This window comes from Anoplopoma fimbria, chromosome 14 (genome assembly GCF_027596085.1).
Source record: "Anoplopoma fimbria isolate UVic2021 breed Golden Eagle Sablefish chromosome 14, Afim_UVic_2022, whole genome shotgun sequence".
In the NCBI taxonomy this organism is placed as follows: Eukaryota; Metazoa; Chordata; class Actinopteri; order Perciformes; family Anoplopomatidae; genus Anoplopoma; species Anoplopoma fimbria.
The window spans coordinates 15,232,469-15,248,283 of NC_072462.1; the positions used below are offsets into that span (position 1 = coordinate 15,232,469).

A 15,815-nucleotide genomic window follows, 5' to 3' on the forward strand; every position below is an offset into this window, starting at 1 on the left:
AATCTGATCCAAAACACACCCAAATCGCAGCTAACGGCAATCAGAAACAGATAAAAAATAAAATTCAGGACTTTTACTGGGCCGTATTACTTGTATTTATAGTTTTACAATTAATTGTGAATAGTTTTACTATTTAATAAACTATACAAGTAATTAAAAGCATACCTAGGAGTCAGTTAGCAGTTAATGGAGGAACTTGCATGAAGTAACATGCACCGACGACCGGCCCTGCTTTGCTATTTATTATCGTTATTAGTATTATAAATTAGTATGGCATAAACTTACCTAATAAGTTTTTTCTGCAGGCTTCCTGTAGGCTTTGCGAAGTTCTCCAGCTAGCTATGTGTTTCCAAATTACACACTTTTTTTCTCTTTACTTATATTAAATACTGCAGCTGCTCTAACAAAGTATACTGTTTCATGCAGAATGCATTCAATTGGGACATACTACTTCCTCAAAACATGGCACATTGAACTTTGACCCTTTTGCTCGTATATCTGCTAACCCAAAGGATTGCGGATCAGAGTAGTCAGAAAAGCATGCTGGATGCATACTGCAAAATGCATCCAGCATGTACAGAACATCTTGGTATTTTTTTGTATACTGCATTGATTCCCCAGCAATACTACCACCAAGAGTGAACAGATCGGATTCAAAGGACGTATGCACATACCCACATACAGAAATAGATTCCTTGCTTCATAGTTAGATTAACCACTCCAATATTCACAAGCCTCATTTGGAGGTAATTCTAACACAAAAATACAGAACATATTATATTGACTTCTTTGTTGCATGTGTAAATGCTCTCTATCCCACATTCAATCTATGTATGCTCATGAAATGAACTAAATGTCAAAATGTTTAATTAATATAAACTGAAAAGCTATAAGTGAAGCAAGTACAGCATTTAAAAAAAATAATCCTTTCTTGGACTAAGATCATAGTCCAAATTATTATTGTATAAATATATTTTGCATGTATTAATATTATATTAAGAATTTTAGTTTTTATAATATGTAGCTTTATTTTCTCTATTCTTATGAGTATCTGTATAACATTATTTATATTAGTCTCAAAACGTTGTGCAAAATATATAATATCTGGCATTATTTGTTTTCATTCATACAATATTGATACAGTTGTGCCTCGTCATGAACTGCATAGCAACCACCAAACTTGCTTTATCCCCTAGACAGAGCCACTTGTGTGTTTTAAGAGCGATATTTAGAAGATCCCCCTACTATGAAATATTACAGCGTTCTGGTTTCTTTCCTGTGACAATCTCCATGACAACCCTGCCGTGTTTGGACCAAATACATTATCCACCTACCACCCATTTTCTTCCATCTTTAGCAGCATTCAAACAGATGACTGGAAGGCACAAATCTCAGCCCTTGATTCAGTGCAGCCATTAATAACCTATGATGGCATGTATGCGTATCAGCCAAAACACAGCGAGCACTGTAACCACATCCAGATGGAGCGAGCTACTTGTCTCCCTCACTTTCACTGGTGTAGTGCTGCTCTTTCCTCTGAGCTTGCTGTGCATGTGGTCATGTTTTGCACCTTCCCAGCAGCTGAAGAAATGAGAGAATACTCCCTTTGCCAGATGATCAACTGTTGTATCTTCTGCAGGAAATAAATTACATGCTCATTTGACATGTGGCAAGAAAAAAAAACATATGGGATATTATCCTTTTCAGATGTGAAGCGACCAGGCCATTATTGACAACAGATAAAAAAAGTTTACCAGGAAATTGTTGATGAACATAATCTCAAAGATTATAGTTTATAAATAAAGTTAAACTATGATCTATGTCTTAAATTAAATAGCACAACTTGTTTAATTCGGTTTGGTGAAAATTTAAACAAATCAAGCTTTGATATTAAATACATAATTAAGTTAAGATTACCTAAAAGACAATTACAATTTAAACTATGTCAAGAGCAAAATAAATCAGTAATTTGTACTAAAAGTAATCCCTTACAGTAATTGTATAACATATTTGAATCGAATACTTAATAAACACCACTATTATACAAGACATTTGATTGTTCTAAATAATATTGCCATAAATCTATTAAATTCTGTTACAGATAAATATGGACATATTTCAAATAATTGTCAGTTGTAATTGACACCTGACTCATTGTAATAAAAAAAAAAAAGTGACTTTTTACAATGTGTGTATTGTATTGATTAAGCATCCAAACTAAATCTGAACACTTATATTGAAGGCAGATCTTATCCTAATCTCTCCTCTTCCTTCCTTCTTTACTTCTCTTGGCATATTGCAAAGAGTTATCAGTGGAACACAGCCGTCTTCTTGGACGCTCTGATACACTTGCAGTGCTAGTTTTCCACCAAAAGAGTGCAGCATCGTACCTTATGAAATTGCTGGACTATTTTCAACTATTTATTATTAGAAAACTAAACGTAGAAAATAACAGAACCAGTGGTTTCAACTCTTTCACTTAACACATAATTTTGTGGATAACATTACAAAATGAGATGAATAATGAGAAGCTGAACTATTTTGGACTGTTCAGTCTCTCAGCAGTAGCAGTCAGTTTGGAGGTTCACACAAAACCAGTGCCCAATTTTTCATTCGCATCATCCACTGAGGCACAAACTGGAAGCAATCCAGACTTTACACCAGCCCCTGGTTTCCCTAACTGGGCTTTCATTTAAACAGAAACTAAATGTACAAAAGAAATCCAGAAAGAGAAAGTCAGACCACAGTTCCCCTGATACTATAACTTTGTTTAATGGAGCTATATTGTCCTACCATATGTAACCACAGCCTCACTTCTTAAAGACTTTCTTCCAGACACATTCCTGCTTCTTTTTTTTTTTTTTTTTTTTTTTTTTTTTTTTTTTTTTTTTTTTAAGTTAAGAACCAGAAACAGTATCTAAAGCAGAAAAGTACATCAGGGACACTTAACAGTCCCTCAGCTTCAATACAAATGTATGTTTTGGAAAGTCACATCATAAAACATACTTTTTGTTTGTTGTATCAACATGCAACTGAATGCAATTGGAGAAGACACAGAATATCATCTTAATCACAAGTGTATTTTGACATCAGTTAATTCTGTGTATAGAAATATCTCCGTACTCAAAAACAATTTGCCAAAACACATAATAGAGCAAACTCCAGTTCACTGGATCATTCTTAACCATACTCTTTGTCAAATTTAGAGTCTGGCCATTCATCTCTACAGTGTAGAAATGCTTTCCTCCACTCATCTTCTCCTTTAATACATAACCATTAAAGACACCGTACATTATTGAAGGTGGTGTGGGAGGTTTGATGGTATTCATCCTCAAGTCCGTCATGGCGCCTCCGTCTCAACCATCCCCCGCCGTTGTCCCTCTGGGATAGTTCTCCCTCTGTGTCCTCCTCAGAGTTTCTTCCTCATCTTACCCTTCTTTTGAGCGCCCCGTCCAAAACCTGACTTCTTAACTTCTCCGACCCACGGTTTGTTTTTGGTCCGCAGGTTCTTCATGCCTCCCCTCTGCAGGAACTGGTGCTTCTCGTCTTTCTTGCGCTGCTTCAGGATTTGCTCCCTCGTCTTCAGCTCTGAGCGCACTCTGAGGCCACCGGGCGTCTGCTGCTGCCCCACAGGGCTCTGGAAGTTGGGATTACGAGCACGACCACGGCCTCGACCACGACCTGGGAGATAGATAATACAGAAACAAGGATTAAAAAAAACGAAAAAGAAAAAAAACACAAACTGCATTTCTTGACAGTATATGTTGAACTAAAAAGAACTATTTACAAACTATAGACTTGTAATGAATGTACAAAGAGATATATCTTTCTTGTTGGAAATTAGGGCAGACAAACTTGACAACTACTTTGAAAGTTGGATAATTAAGATTTGAAATAGCAATATATTAATCTGGTTTAAATTAATAGTTCAGCATTTTGGGGAAAATTATCATAAAACGTTGAGTTAGACTAGAAGATCAATACCACTCATATCTATTCAATATAACACCGGTTAGCTTAGCACGAAAACAGGAAACAGGGAAAGAGCAAACCTTGCTCTGTATAACGGTTACATAATCCACCAACACCTCCAAAGCTCTTAACACTTTATATCCTGCTTGTTTATTTAATATCATATTTCATGGATGAATCAGTCAATTTAACCAATGAGTAAACTTTTGATTTAGTCAGGAAATTGTAACAATTATGATTTTTTGATCCTTCAGATGTCAAGGATTAGTTCTGAAATGTTAAAGTTAAGACCACAGTTCCTCTCCTACCTCCTCCTCCTCTTCCTCCACCTCCTCCTCTCCCTCTTCCTCCTCTTCCGCCTCTTCCTCCTCCTCCTCCTCCTTCTCCATCTGAGCCAGATCCTCCGTCATCGACTCTGTATCTTTTCTTCCACTCATCGTAGCTGACGTGTGGTTAAGTGATACAACATCTCAACAATAAAACTAAACATTGTCAGAGTGAGAGAGAACCATAATAGTAAACAAGTACACAAAGAGGATACAAGTTCTTCTTGTTCTTCTTGTTATTGATGACCTGTCCGCCATCTATTCTGAGCTTCTTCTTATGGTCCTCCTTTCCTGCTTCTCTCACAAAGCGCTTCTTTTTACGATCCCTACAAAAGACAGAGAGACAGTGAATTGTGGTAATGAAAGGCAGAATCAGAAGCACGAGGTGTCAGAAAGAGGAGGAAAGAGATTTTCACCATTTCAATATGTTCTTGTGCTGGTTTAACTTGCTTCCCTCATCTCCCATCAGGTCCAGGACCGCTGAGGAGGCCTGCTGATCAAAGGTACTGACGTCCGCTCCGAGACTCAACCTACAGACACACGGAACATGTGTCACAGGTTAACACACGCAGGTAATACATATCAATCATGTTTGATGTTATTTCCTTAACAAAAATCTCAATGGTTCACGTCTCACCCTCTTTCAGAGTCAAAGTCTTTGGGTCTGTAGGGGATGTAATACTCGTTATCTTTGCCCGACTTTCTGCTTCTCTTGTCCGTTTGTCCATCATCCCCATCTTCCTGCAGTCTTTTCCTTTTTCCACCTACTACTGCAGAGAACACCCCCTGGTGGAAACATGAGGAGTTACACATTAAACATTCCATTCTAGGCTGGCATTTAAAAAACCTGTGTACAAAATGGGGACATGCAACCATAATTAACATATAGCAGAGATGCTGCTCCATCTCCGTAAAAGGATTAATATATATATATATATATATATATATATATATATTATATATATATATTTTAGAGCTGTATTGATTACTCTATTTGATGATGAGTTATTAAACAGCAAATGAATCAGGAACAGTTTGAATGATCAATGTATTTGCTGCTTTTCTTTAGAATGATAGCTAATAAACTTAATATCTTTGGGCTCAAGAGACAGGTTCCAGATGCTTGGTTTCAAATCACGCTACAACAGAGGTATGAGAGTGTCTTGCCTTCATATCGTCCTCTTCTTCGTCCCCGCTGTGTGTGAAATCATCGTCAGCTTTGGTGGTGGTGGCGGTGGGCTTGACTGGCTGGTGCAGCCGGCTTTCTGCAGCCATGGTGTCTCTCTGTCTGCTGAATTTGTCCACCAGCCGCTTGTCCTTGGAGCGCTTGGCCCGCATGACCACACCAGCCTGTGTCTTACTGCTGGAGTTGATTTCAAAGATAGTCTAGATGAAGACAAAGGGAGAAACATTTTTAATGAGCAGTCACAGGTTAGCAGGATATTTCCACACTATGAGATATCTGCATTATTATCGACTGTAACTCACCGCTTTGGATTTGTAGACTTTGATGGCATCAACTATGTGAAGGCGCTCCAGTTCCATTTTCTCCAAACCCGACCCTGAAACAAGATCAATCAAAAGGTTGTTATCGACTACTGCCCGAGTACCGTCATCACTGTTCCCTTCATCGGTCATCCTCCTCCAAACTCACCCAGTAGTGGATGGACCGCCATGCTGGACAGATCTGTGGTTTTGACCCGTCTGAAGGACTCAGGTGAGGGGTTTGGTCGAGACTTGAGATACTGCTTGTATGCGTTCTCGGAGACATGGTGCATGTTTTGCAGGTCCAGGGAGTTTTCGTGAACCGTCATCAAATGAGAACTCTCGTCATCCAGGATGCTCTGAGGGACCCGACCGAACACACCCTCTGTATCTGGAGGAGGGGACGAGCAGCAGAGAGCCAAACGTAAGGACAACTAATCGATCCAAGAGTGTACTCATCAGTTGAAGTCCCGGCAGGCGCTTCACAGCCTACCTTTGGTGTGTTCAGAAGTGGCGAACTGAACAGGCCTTCCAAGGAAGAGGTGAAGATCGTAGACGAAAGGCATCTCATCCGGACAAATCAAACTGTAGGTAACGCCACTGCGTCCAGCACGTCCCACACGGCCTGATGGGGAAAAAGACAGGTGATGAATAATTCTTATTTATCAGATCAACCTTGTCACTTCTGCCCCTTATTCATGATTCATCGTACAAGCCGCTTACCAACTCTGTGCAAGAAGAGCTTGGGCTTGGAGGGGAAGTTGTAGTTGATGACATTGTCCAGCATGGGGATGTCTATACCACGAGCAGCAACATCAGTCACAATCAGCACCATGGCTTTCCGATGAACAAATTTCCCTATGTTGATCTTTCTGGCAGTCTGATCCAGGGCGCTGTAGATGTAGGCACACTCCACTCCTTCTAAAGTCAGCAGCTGGAGATCAAAACAAAAGAAAAGAAATCAAAAGCTGATACTTTCTTAAATATGGGGAAACTTTCACATGGACTTCCTGAGAATGTGTAGGGTTACTGAGAAAGAAAATACACACAAAGAGAGTCACAACTGAGTCAATCTGCTGTTTGTATCTCACCTCCTTGATGTACTCTACATGGTGTTTCGTGGCTACAAAAACCACCGTCTGCTCCTGAGGCTTCACTATGTTCCTCAGCAGATGAAGCAGCATTGCCTGCTTGTCATCCATGCGCAAATGGAAAAATGACAGCTGAGGGAAGACAGGAGAAGAAGAGGGGATTTAGCTCCATGCTTTAGATGTAACATGCACCTCTATCGGTCGTATTTATTCAAATGATCAAATAACTAATCACCAAGGTCTCGAATGGAGGTTACTGACATCCCATCTATGCAGGTAAATGTCATTATTATTATAAATTATTATTGAGCACAGCATTCATTTGTTATTCATGTTAAAACTTTCAAATTCTACCTTTTTATACATTGGTTTCAATGGGAACACCAAGTCTACCAGCCCTTTAATGTTTAATAAACTGTGTTCTTTCTTTACCTTAATCTGGTCACTGAGTTTAGAATCCACATCTAAACGAATCAACACTGGTTCAGTCAGACCTGGAAAAAAAAAAAAAAAAAAAAAAAAAAGCTTATTTAGTTATCTTTGGTCTCAAGCGTAAATGTATTCTATGCATTAAAAGAAGAAGGTTACAGTGGTGATCTTCAAAAGCATCTACAAACATGATGTATCCATGTAAAACATAAATGGTTAGTGATCTCACCGGCTCTGGCAAACTCCACCAGCAGTTTGGGCAGAGTGGCGGAGAACAGCAGAGTCTGTCTGCTGTCTGGGAGCCTCCGGATCACCTCCTGAAGCTGGTCGGCAAAACCCATTTCGAACAACCTGAGAGGAGGAAGAAAAGCAGACACGTTCACACATTCATGCATGCAAGTGTGAATCCGAGCTGTGAAATGAAAATATGACACCTTCGAACAATTCCATTTCTCACCTGTCAGCCTCATCAAACACCACGTATTCCACACTCTGCAGCTTCAGGTTCATCTCCGTGATAACGTGCATGAGACGACCAGGGGTACCGATGATTCTTAGGGGGGGAAAGGGCGGAGATCAGGATTACAGTTTACAGTACATGGATGGAGAGACTCGACATTGTGAGTTAGCGACAACATAAAACACCTACATGTCGGGGTTTTCATGAAGAGCGGCAAACTGATCATCCATTCTGGAACAAAAACAGAGACATTAACATTCATTGCAGAGTTAAAAGGGCAATTGCACGGATCTTAAGAGTATCTGAGAGATCACCCACCTGTCTCCACCAAGGATCAAGGCAGTCTTGAGGCCAGTGAATTTCCCCAACTATAATACCAAAACAAAGTGACAGAGAAGTCAGTGACACTACTAAAGCAAAGGGACTTTTTTGCAGATGTAAACTATAATTAAATAAATGACATGTAGCAATGGGAAACTTGAACCCCTAAATTAACAACAGTAAACACTCATCAGGCTGTTCATCTCACCTCTTTTGTGAACTTCATGGTCTGCAGAGCCAACTCTCTGGTGGGGGTCAGGATTAGGGCCCTGGCTCCCGTGGCTTGAGCCGCTTTTAACTTCTCGAACATGGGAATCAGGAAGGCAGCTGTCTTACCACTGCCGGTCCTAGCCATGGCTACTATATCTTTGCCATCCAAAATCACAGGGACAGTCTGAAGTGGTGGAGAGAAGAATTTTGCATGAAATATTGTGCTGTTAGAAGTCCAAAATATTTGACTATGGGATTATGAAGTGGCACTGACTTACCCTTCGTTGGATGGGCGTAGGGACTTTATAACCCTTCTTCATGATGCCTTTATACACGGGGTAACTGAGACCTGAAATCATACAAAAAGCAGATTAATAATATTGTCTATGGGGAAACAGTGGATCAGACTTAACTTAAAAGTAGATATTTCAGCTCAAATTAATAAACACATGTAGATTTCCAATACTGCAGGTAACCAGTGGACAAGCAGGGGGAATCTGTGCACCCTTCACTAGATCTTACCCATGGACTGAAAGCCTCCAGACTTCTTTTTCTTCTTGTTCTGGGCTCGGACCAGCTGCCTGGTGTCAGGCTCCACATCTGACAGGCAGTCTGATGTGGCTGGGAACCGCTGGAGTTTCTTCCCTGGCTGTGGAAACCCAATAACAAAACACATCAAATGTCTACAACATGACAGAGGTACCAAAAAACACATACACTTATTTGTTTAAGGCATTTTGCTGAATTCATCTATTGAAACATGGTTCTTCAAATGCAAGTAAACGTAGTAAACATTTTCGCTGGATAATTCTGATAAGATAGGACAACACAAGATAGGACAACTGTTCTAAACTGCTTGAATTGTAATATACAAACATTGTTCGCATAAAAAAGTTGAACTGCTGGAATAGTGAACTGTTTATGTACAAATGTATCATGATACATTGATATATCAGTATTAAAATCAATGGTATGTTTACATAATATCAAAGTAATGTTCAATACATTTTATGACGTATGTGGATGGGTTGCTTCGTTGAATTTGTGCATCTGTTTTGCAGATGAACTAAACTATATATTTTTTAAAAATACCCAGAAAATATAACTTCATGTAGCAATGGACAACTTGAACCCCTAAATAAACACAGTTAACTCATCAGGCTGTTCATCTGGCCACTTTTATGAACTTCACTGTCTGCATTGATATATCAGGTAAACAATGAGTATTAAAATCAATGGTATGTTTACATAATATCAAAGTAAAGTTTAACACATTTGATGACGTATGTGGATGGGTATATACATGCACTGCAACATCTTCCTTGTTTCATTGAAGTTGTGTAATGAACATCTCTTAGAATACGTTTGTATATAAACTTTGAGTATGTAAATAAAGATAAACGTGAACATGTCATATTTTTACTATATAGGTGTCATGAGTTGGTGAAGGAAGACCTCTTGATCTGCAGTCAAACGTTGTACCTCCAACTCCATCAACACCTGAGCTAAGAAACCACAATCACGTGCTAGATACTACGTCATTTCATCAAGTGCTACGATGTCAACTGCTTCGTTAATTATCTTAAAACTATTGTTACTTACAGAATCATCGTCCTTAATTTCAGCCGCCAGTTCAAAGTCAGCGTCCTGGTCTCTGCCGCCTGTGTATCTCCTCTTCTTCGTGAATTTCTTCTTCCTCTGCGCCATCCTGAGGCTTTACGTCTCTCTTTAGACTGCTGTCGGTAACTTTACTTTACGGTCTGTGGGATAAAAAACGGCGTCGAACTAGCCAAGAATAGTCAACACTGCTCATAACATCTCAACATGGTAGGCAGACATGTTGGACACACGTGCAATCTTCTTCTTCTTCTGCTGGGTTTTTTTCTGCTTCTACTTCCGTTCTGTGTGACTGTGACGTCGCTTGAGTCTCAACATCGCCACCTGGTGTTACGGAGTGTGTGTCTCTAGATAGAGGTCCAATCAGTAGCCTATTTTACATCTATAATTAAGCATATTTTACTTGATCTCCACTTACTCTGAGGCCATTATATATTACATTATGTAATTAATATTATCTATATTTTTTTTCACCTCACAACATAGTTTCTGATGTAACAATATCTCATTATTTTAGAGGATGCAGATTTGGTGAACCGAGCCTGCTTCAAAGCCAGCAATCAAGCAGCTGCATCTAACCATGTTACACGATTATCCAGTCCTGCTTTTTCAATTAAACTTTATAAAATCAGAGTAGAAGACTGGTATTTTGTTCGAAAATCTATAATCGCTGGTGAAAAGAAAGCAGAGGAGCACCATCTCGAAATCCTGATTTGCAGATATACCTGATTTAAACTTATTTTTTAATCAGTATATAATAATATAGTCTTTAATTTAAAAAAATGCAATAGTGGACTGACCATCTCTTAATTTCTTAGTCCATCATATATCCATATATTGCACACATGCCAGAGAGAAATGTTTTGTTTACATAACAATTCTAAAAGAAATAGTTCAGTCCAGTTCAGAGTTTAGGCTTTTTCACCTGATTTATGAGAGAAAACGTAGCCTCATACAGAATCCTCGCCCTGTTGCCTCCTATAATGTGTTAGTATTTTTTGTGTGTGCACTTGAGGACGGCACAGATGTCTCGTAAACTGAATCTCCATTGCACCTTAAATTCCGCAGCAACATCCCTGCTGCTGTGATGTATTATACACAGTCCAATGATGATTTAATCACAGGAGGTGTTTTTTTCTCTTTTTCGCAGTCGGTATACATACTGACTTTTCTATTTTTTCAAGAACAAACTGAACATTCACTTGTATACCTGAAGAAAACACAAACAAGTCACCTACAAGCAAATAAGACAATAAGCACAATGTGTAATTTAAATGTATGTAGTGCATGATTTGATAGAGGAGCTGGCCCTTAGGTCTTGCAGTGCCTGCAAACTCATATTTCATCAGGTTGTGCATTTTGCAAAAGTAATTTCATCTTATTTTATCTGTCTGAGGAAAATGATCAAAGATGTTTTTTGACCGATAGTCAGATTTACCGATTTATGTATATTTTCCTTAGTTATGTAGGCTACACATGAGAAAAGTAAGATAAAGTGAGAGCCTTGCCCTAATATGACTCTATTGTGATGAAATTTATATAACTCAAAACACAGGGGGAATGAGAGCTTTTCTTTTTGTTGCATAACTTTTTATAAAGTGACTGTATAAGGCATTTTGGCAGGCAAAGCCTAACCATCCATGCAACAACTCACATTTCTGCTGCTGAAACCTGAAATATGCAACAACATATCTCCAAAAAACAGAATTTATTACATTGCACAACATGAGCTTAGAGACAGGATCTCTAGGCTTCAACAAGCACATGCTGTTATAAAGCATTGTTTGCAATGGTGTTAGTATTTAAAACAAAGCCATAATTTGTTTTTCCTTGTCAAATATGTTGTTGCTGATGATATAACAAAACAAAGCTCTCCCTCCATTCAGGGATATTGCTCTGCCAAAGCTTATGTGCAATATCCTCATTTGACAACCCTAAATCTGACTTAATCTTACACAACCAGGATAACATATCAGTTTCTTACTTGTATTCTTATATTGACTTTGCTGAAAGTGGTGTAGGATAAGTACTTTCCTCAAAATGTGCCCTTTGACACGCATCGATTATTTGGGAAATCTAAATGTCATGTGTGGTTTCATTAAAATGTGAGGCCAGCTGTTGCTCAAGAAAACAGCTGCCCAAGACATCAACAATCCAAATTAACTCAGAGGTGTATGTTATTTATTAAGTGTGTTTTTCTTCCCATTTTTAATAAACATCGTTTCTGGTCTGATCTCATTGGAATTCCTATGTTTTCATTTTATGTGTTATTAATGAAAACCAATATATGAAGTGTGGATTTGATTTATTCTATTATAATAATGAACATTTTCTATTGGTCAGTGTGTCTTAAGCTTACAGAACATTTTGCATTTGCTCATAACTTTCTGTTGTTTATAAAGAGCCACAGTTTACATTTTTAAATCACCCAGCGGAAATGTGTCCTTTGGATGATAACACTGACACTAATATGGCAGCCAAAACGTGTACTGTGCTGTTTGAAGTCAGTGGGCTGATGTACAGTAAATAAGTCAACACCATGGCAACAGCCCGGAGCTAATGCCATTCATTCCCTCACAGAGCCTCGCTTCGGTGGCCCAGAGCCAAATCTGTGCAGGGAGTAGAGAGGGATGGCACGCAGGCAATAGGTGCAGCAAGCCACCTACAGGATCCGATTTTGTTGTTAAAGGTGATTTAGGTGATAAAGCCAGAGGAGGATTAAGTTATGAAGCTGGCAGAGATGGGAAGGTTCTGGTGTTTTCAATTTGGTATTCAAATAAATCGGCGGTTGGCATCAGTGTGCTATCAGGTCAGCATCCAACACCCCTGGCAGTCTGAACTCTCAATCATGTCACTATGTCAAGCCCTCATGTTGAAACAAGCTCCTGCATCTTGCTTCATCCCCACATGAGTTAATTTTTCTGATTATTCATGAGGCAGGGCTTTTAATGTTTCTCTTTCATAGGCTATGAAAGAAAACATAGGGAAGCGTGTTTGGATTTTTTTCTCCTGGAAGTACACCCCACCTATTACAAATCCCCTGAGAGCCTTGTCATGGATTTCACAATGTACAACGATCTATAAGATCCATAAACGACAAAGATGCATAGATTAATGAGGATTTAATGTGGGCCAAGCTAAGCTGAATCCTGAGCTATATGGGACCTTATATCCATACATCCGACCTTTCAAAAAACCTGTGGTGTAAACTGTGTCAGTGATAACATGGATTTAAATAGAACACAAATCAGCTGGTTCACTATGCGGTCAGTGACTGAATGGACACTTAATGAAAGTCATTAGGAAAACAGATGTCAACATGTCTCAGGTTGGATTTTTATAAAGAAGTTCTCCAGCAGAGTATCTGTCGCAGATGCTGCCTCTAAGCCTTGGAGATTGGGGGGGAATGTTTAAATTAAGAGATTATCGAGTTGATGGTTTGTAAAGCTAAGCCTTTAAATGGGAGTAGCAGTTAAATATTCTTCCACTCTATCTGTGTCAATTTAATTATTTATCAACTGTCCTTTAAAAGGCTGGCCGTGGGTTCAGTGGACCTTTTAAAAATAGTCCAAACACCCAATTAGCATCGCGAGTGATGTGCTGCAGCAGCATATCAGGCATGTCCCTCCAGCAAGCCTTCAGATGCTGGTTTGATTTGCCATGCCAGACGCTGTACATCCAAGGGGCAAATTAATCTCGGAAATCTGATAACAGCTCTTCAAAAAGTTTGAAATGGCTGCATAAGTAGACTCATCAGCTTTGGAGTTTGGAGCATCCCATGAAATGATTGTATCCTAGTTATGAAATGTGAGATTTACTAAATGTTGGAACTATGAAAACTGCTGTTGTAGTCTAAACTGAGATCCGTCTATGGATATCAAACATTTTGTCACTTAGCTAGTTTTGTGCATTGAATTGTAGCCAATGCTAGCCGATACAGAACATGCTTCTGGTTCAGCCACCAGTGTGCATCACGCAGATGTGAATAACCTGTGGGAGACAGGAGGTCTCAGGGCAGTGCAGAGAGGGTCAAAGCCTGGTCCTAGGCTCATTGGGCTGGCATGGCACTGCAAACGTGATAGTGCCACCCCCAGTGACAGCAGCAGATGGTGAGTGGGCCCCCCGGGGCTTCACCCTCAGGAGTGCTGGGCAGGCAGACAGGGCAGCCATGCACAAAATGCGAGGCCACTGATTGGACCGTGCGTCTTAAGATGCCACAGGCTGATAAGATGCTGAGAGGAGCAGCGCTTACATGCTTGAGAAGATGTATAATTATGTGAACCCGGTAGTTTTATCTGGACCCTCCACTCACCCATCACAGGAGGTTGTATCTTGTTAGGTCAGTATAGTGGCATTGGCTGGATTAAAATCCTTACAAAAAAACTGAAGGTGTCAGCAAGGATCATTTTTGGAATTCTGATGTAGAAGATTATAATAAGCACAAAAGATGTAGAGCACACTGGAATTATCTGACTTCCTGCAGTGCAAAAACAATAGCACACATGCAAAGAAATAAGCAGTTATTTTGATAAATTGTGGGAATGTATCAGGTACAATATTTCCCTTTAGTATTAACCTATGTGATGCAAAAAAAGGCATTGTATCCTATTTTGAGTACTCTTCAGATAGAAAGAGTTTTCTCAATTCATGTAGCAAATCAGAGCCACTGTAACCAAAATATATTTAACTCATATCAAAATGCTGGGGACCATAATTTAAAGGGTAATAAAGCATTATCCAGAAGTGCTTACATTTCCACAACTGGAGCTTAGCCTTTTGCTGAGACGTCTCCTCTGCTTTATAAGGAGAATCCGGCTTTGCACTCCCTTTAGTGTAAAAACTGCAGAGGCACATACATCCGGTCAAACTTTCAATAACCTGATATTCTGGGTGGTACAAGGCAGTTTTCCCTTCATGGCTTCAGCAGTTAATCTTACTGCAAGTGCCAGCATTAAGGGCTATAATCAGGCAACATGTGACACAAGCACAGGAACTGTCCCTAAAGGCCAGTGAAAGAGACCCCTGAGGATTTCTCCAACCAGACAAACTGGTGGGACATCAAAGTCCCTGAAAATAAAGTCTCAAACCTTAATTCGTTTTCAAGCTTTTGTTTTGATTTAGCTGCACATGGCCTACGGAATATCTTTCCGCGTTGTGGAGTATTGTGGTCAAACACTAGTGGATTACTGCTCATTAAAGCTGCAATGAACCCGCTGGGCTGTGGCTAATACACGAGACTTAATGGCCATTTTCAGTTTCATCTCCTCTACACTTTCAGGAGAGGGTTATATATGATGACAGACGACCAGAATTAAAGCCCACAGAGCAGAATTAACTTTTCATGTATTTCCTCCTCACATCCTTGTTGTTTCTTTTTGGTCGTTGCTTGCACAGCCTCGGGCTCAGTTCTTGTTCTGGTGTCTTAATTGCAATTTCATCAAGAATTTAGAGCCAAGTAGCCTTCCCTATTCTTGTCACTGTCACTCCTAACTAGCCACCACAGGGGACTTCAAGGTTATTTAAAGCAGCTATTGTGTGTCATAAGATAAGTCAGGAGCAACTTGGGGAAGACTCACTTTCATCATTGTAGTTCCGCCAGACCTCCTCTTCCCCCCTCCGAATCCATCCTTCTCTCAGTCTCTCTTTCATGGCTTTATCACTCAAAGGCTCAAGCAGCTCAGCAGAATATAAATGAACAAGGGCTGTAAGACGGGGAAAGAGGGAAAAGGTCGAGACAAAAATTGCATGTGCACATCAGCATTGGAACTTTTACAAGGACGGCTCTTTTATGCTTCACACCACTCAGTTCGGTTGTGTTGATGCAATATGAAAATGTCACATTATAGATTCATCACCCATGTCCGTGACGAATGGGAATCGTGAGATGTTGAGTCGTGCAGGTCC

General features: G+C 39.7%; 1 protein-coding gene across 1 annotated transcript; it reads right to left on the bottom strand.

The window, feature by feature from the left end:
• Positions 1-2,864: 2,864 nt before the first annotated feature.
• On the bottom strand, positions 2,865-10,231 carry ddx54 (DEAD (Asp-Glu-Ala-Asp) box polypeptide 54). The gene is made up of 20 exons (XM_054612339.1): positions 9,897-10,231; positions 8,817-8,943; positions 8,573-8,643; positions 8,293-8,478; positions 8,082-8,131; positions 7,953-7,994; positions 7,761-7,856; positions 7,533-7,654; positions 7,307-7,368; positions 6,875-7,006; positions 6,507-6,717; positions 6,277-6,408; positions 5,953-6,174; positions 5,787-5,860; positions 5,466-5,684; positions 4,936-5,084; positions 4,715-4,828; positions 4,514-4,624; positions 4,281-4,414; positions 2,865-3,681 (listed from the first exon to the last, which is right to left on the bottom strand). The coding sequence occupies exons 1-20, from the start codon at positions 9,999-10,001 to the stop codon at positions 3,410-3,412; spliced, it is 2,631 nt and encodes an 876-aa protein (XP_054468314.1). The 5' UTR covers positions 10,002-10,231; the 3' UTR covers positions 2,865-3,409.
• Positions 10,232-15,815: the final 5,584 nt, after the last annotated feature.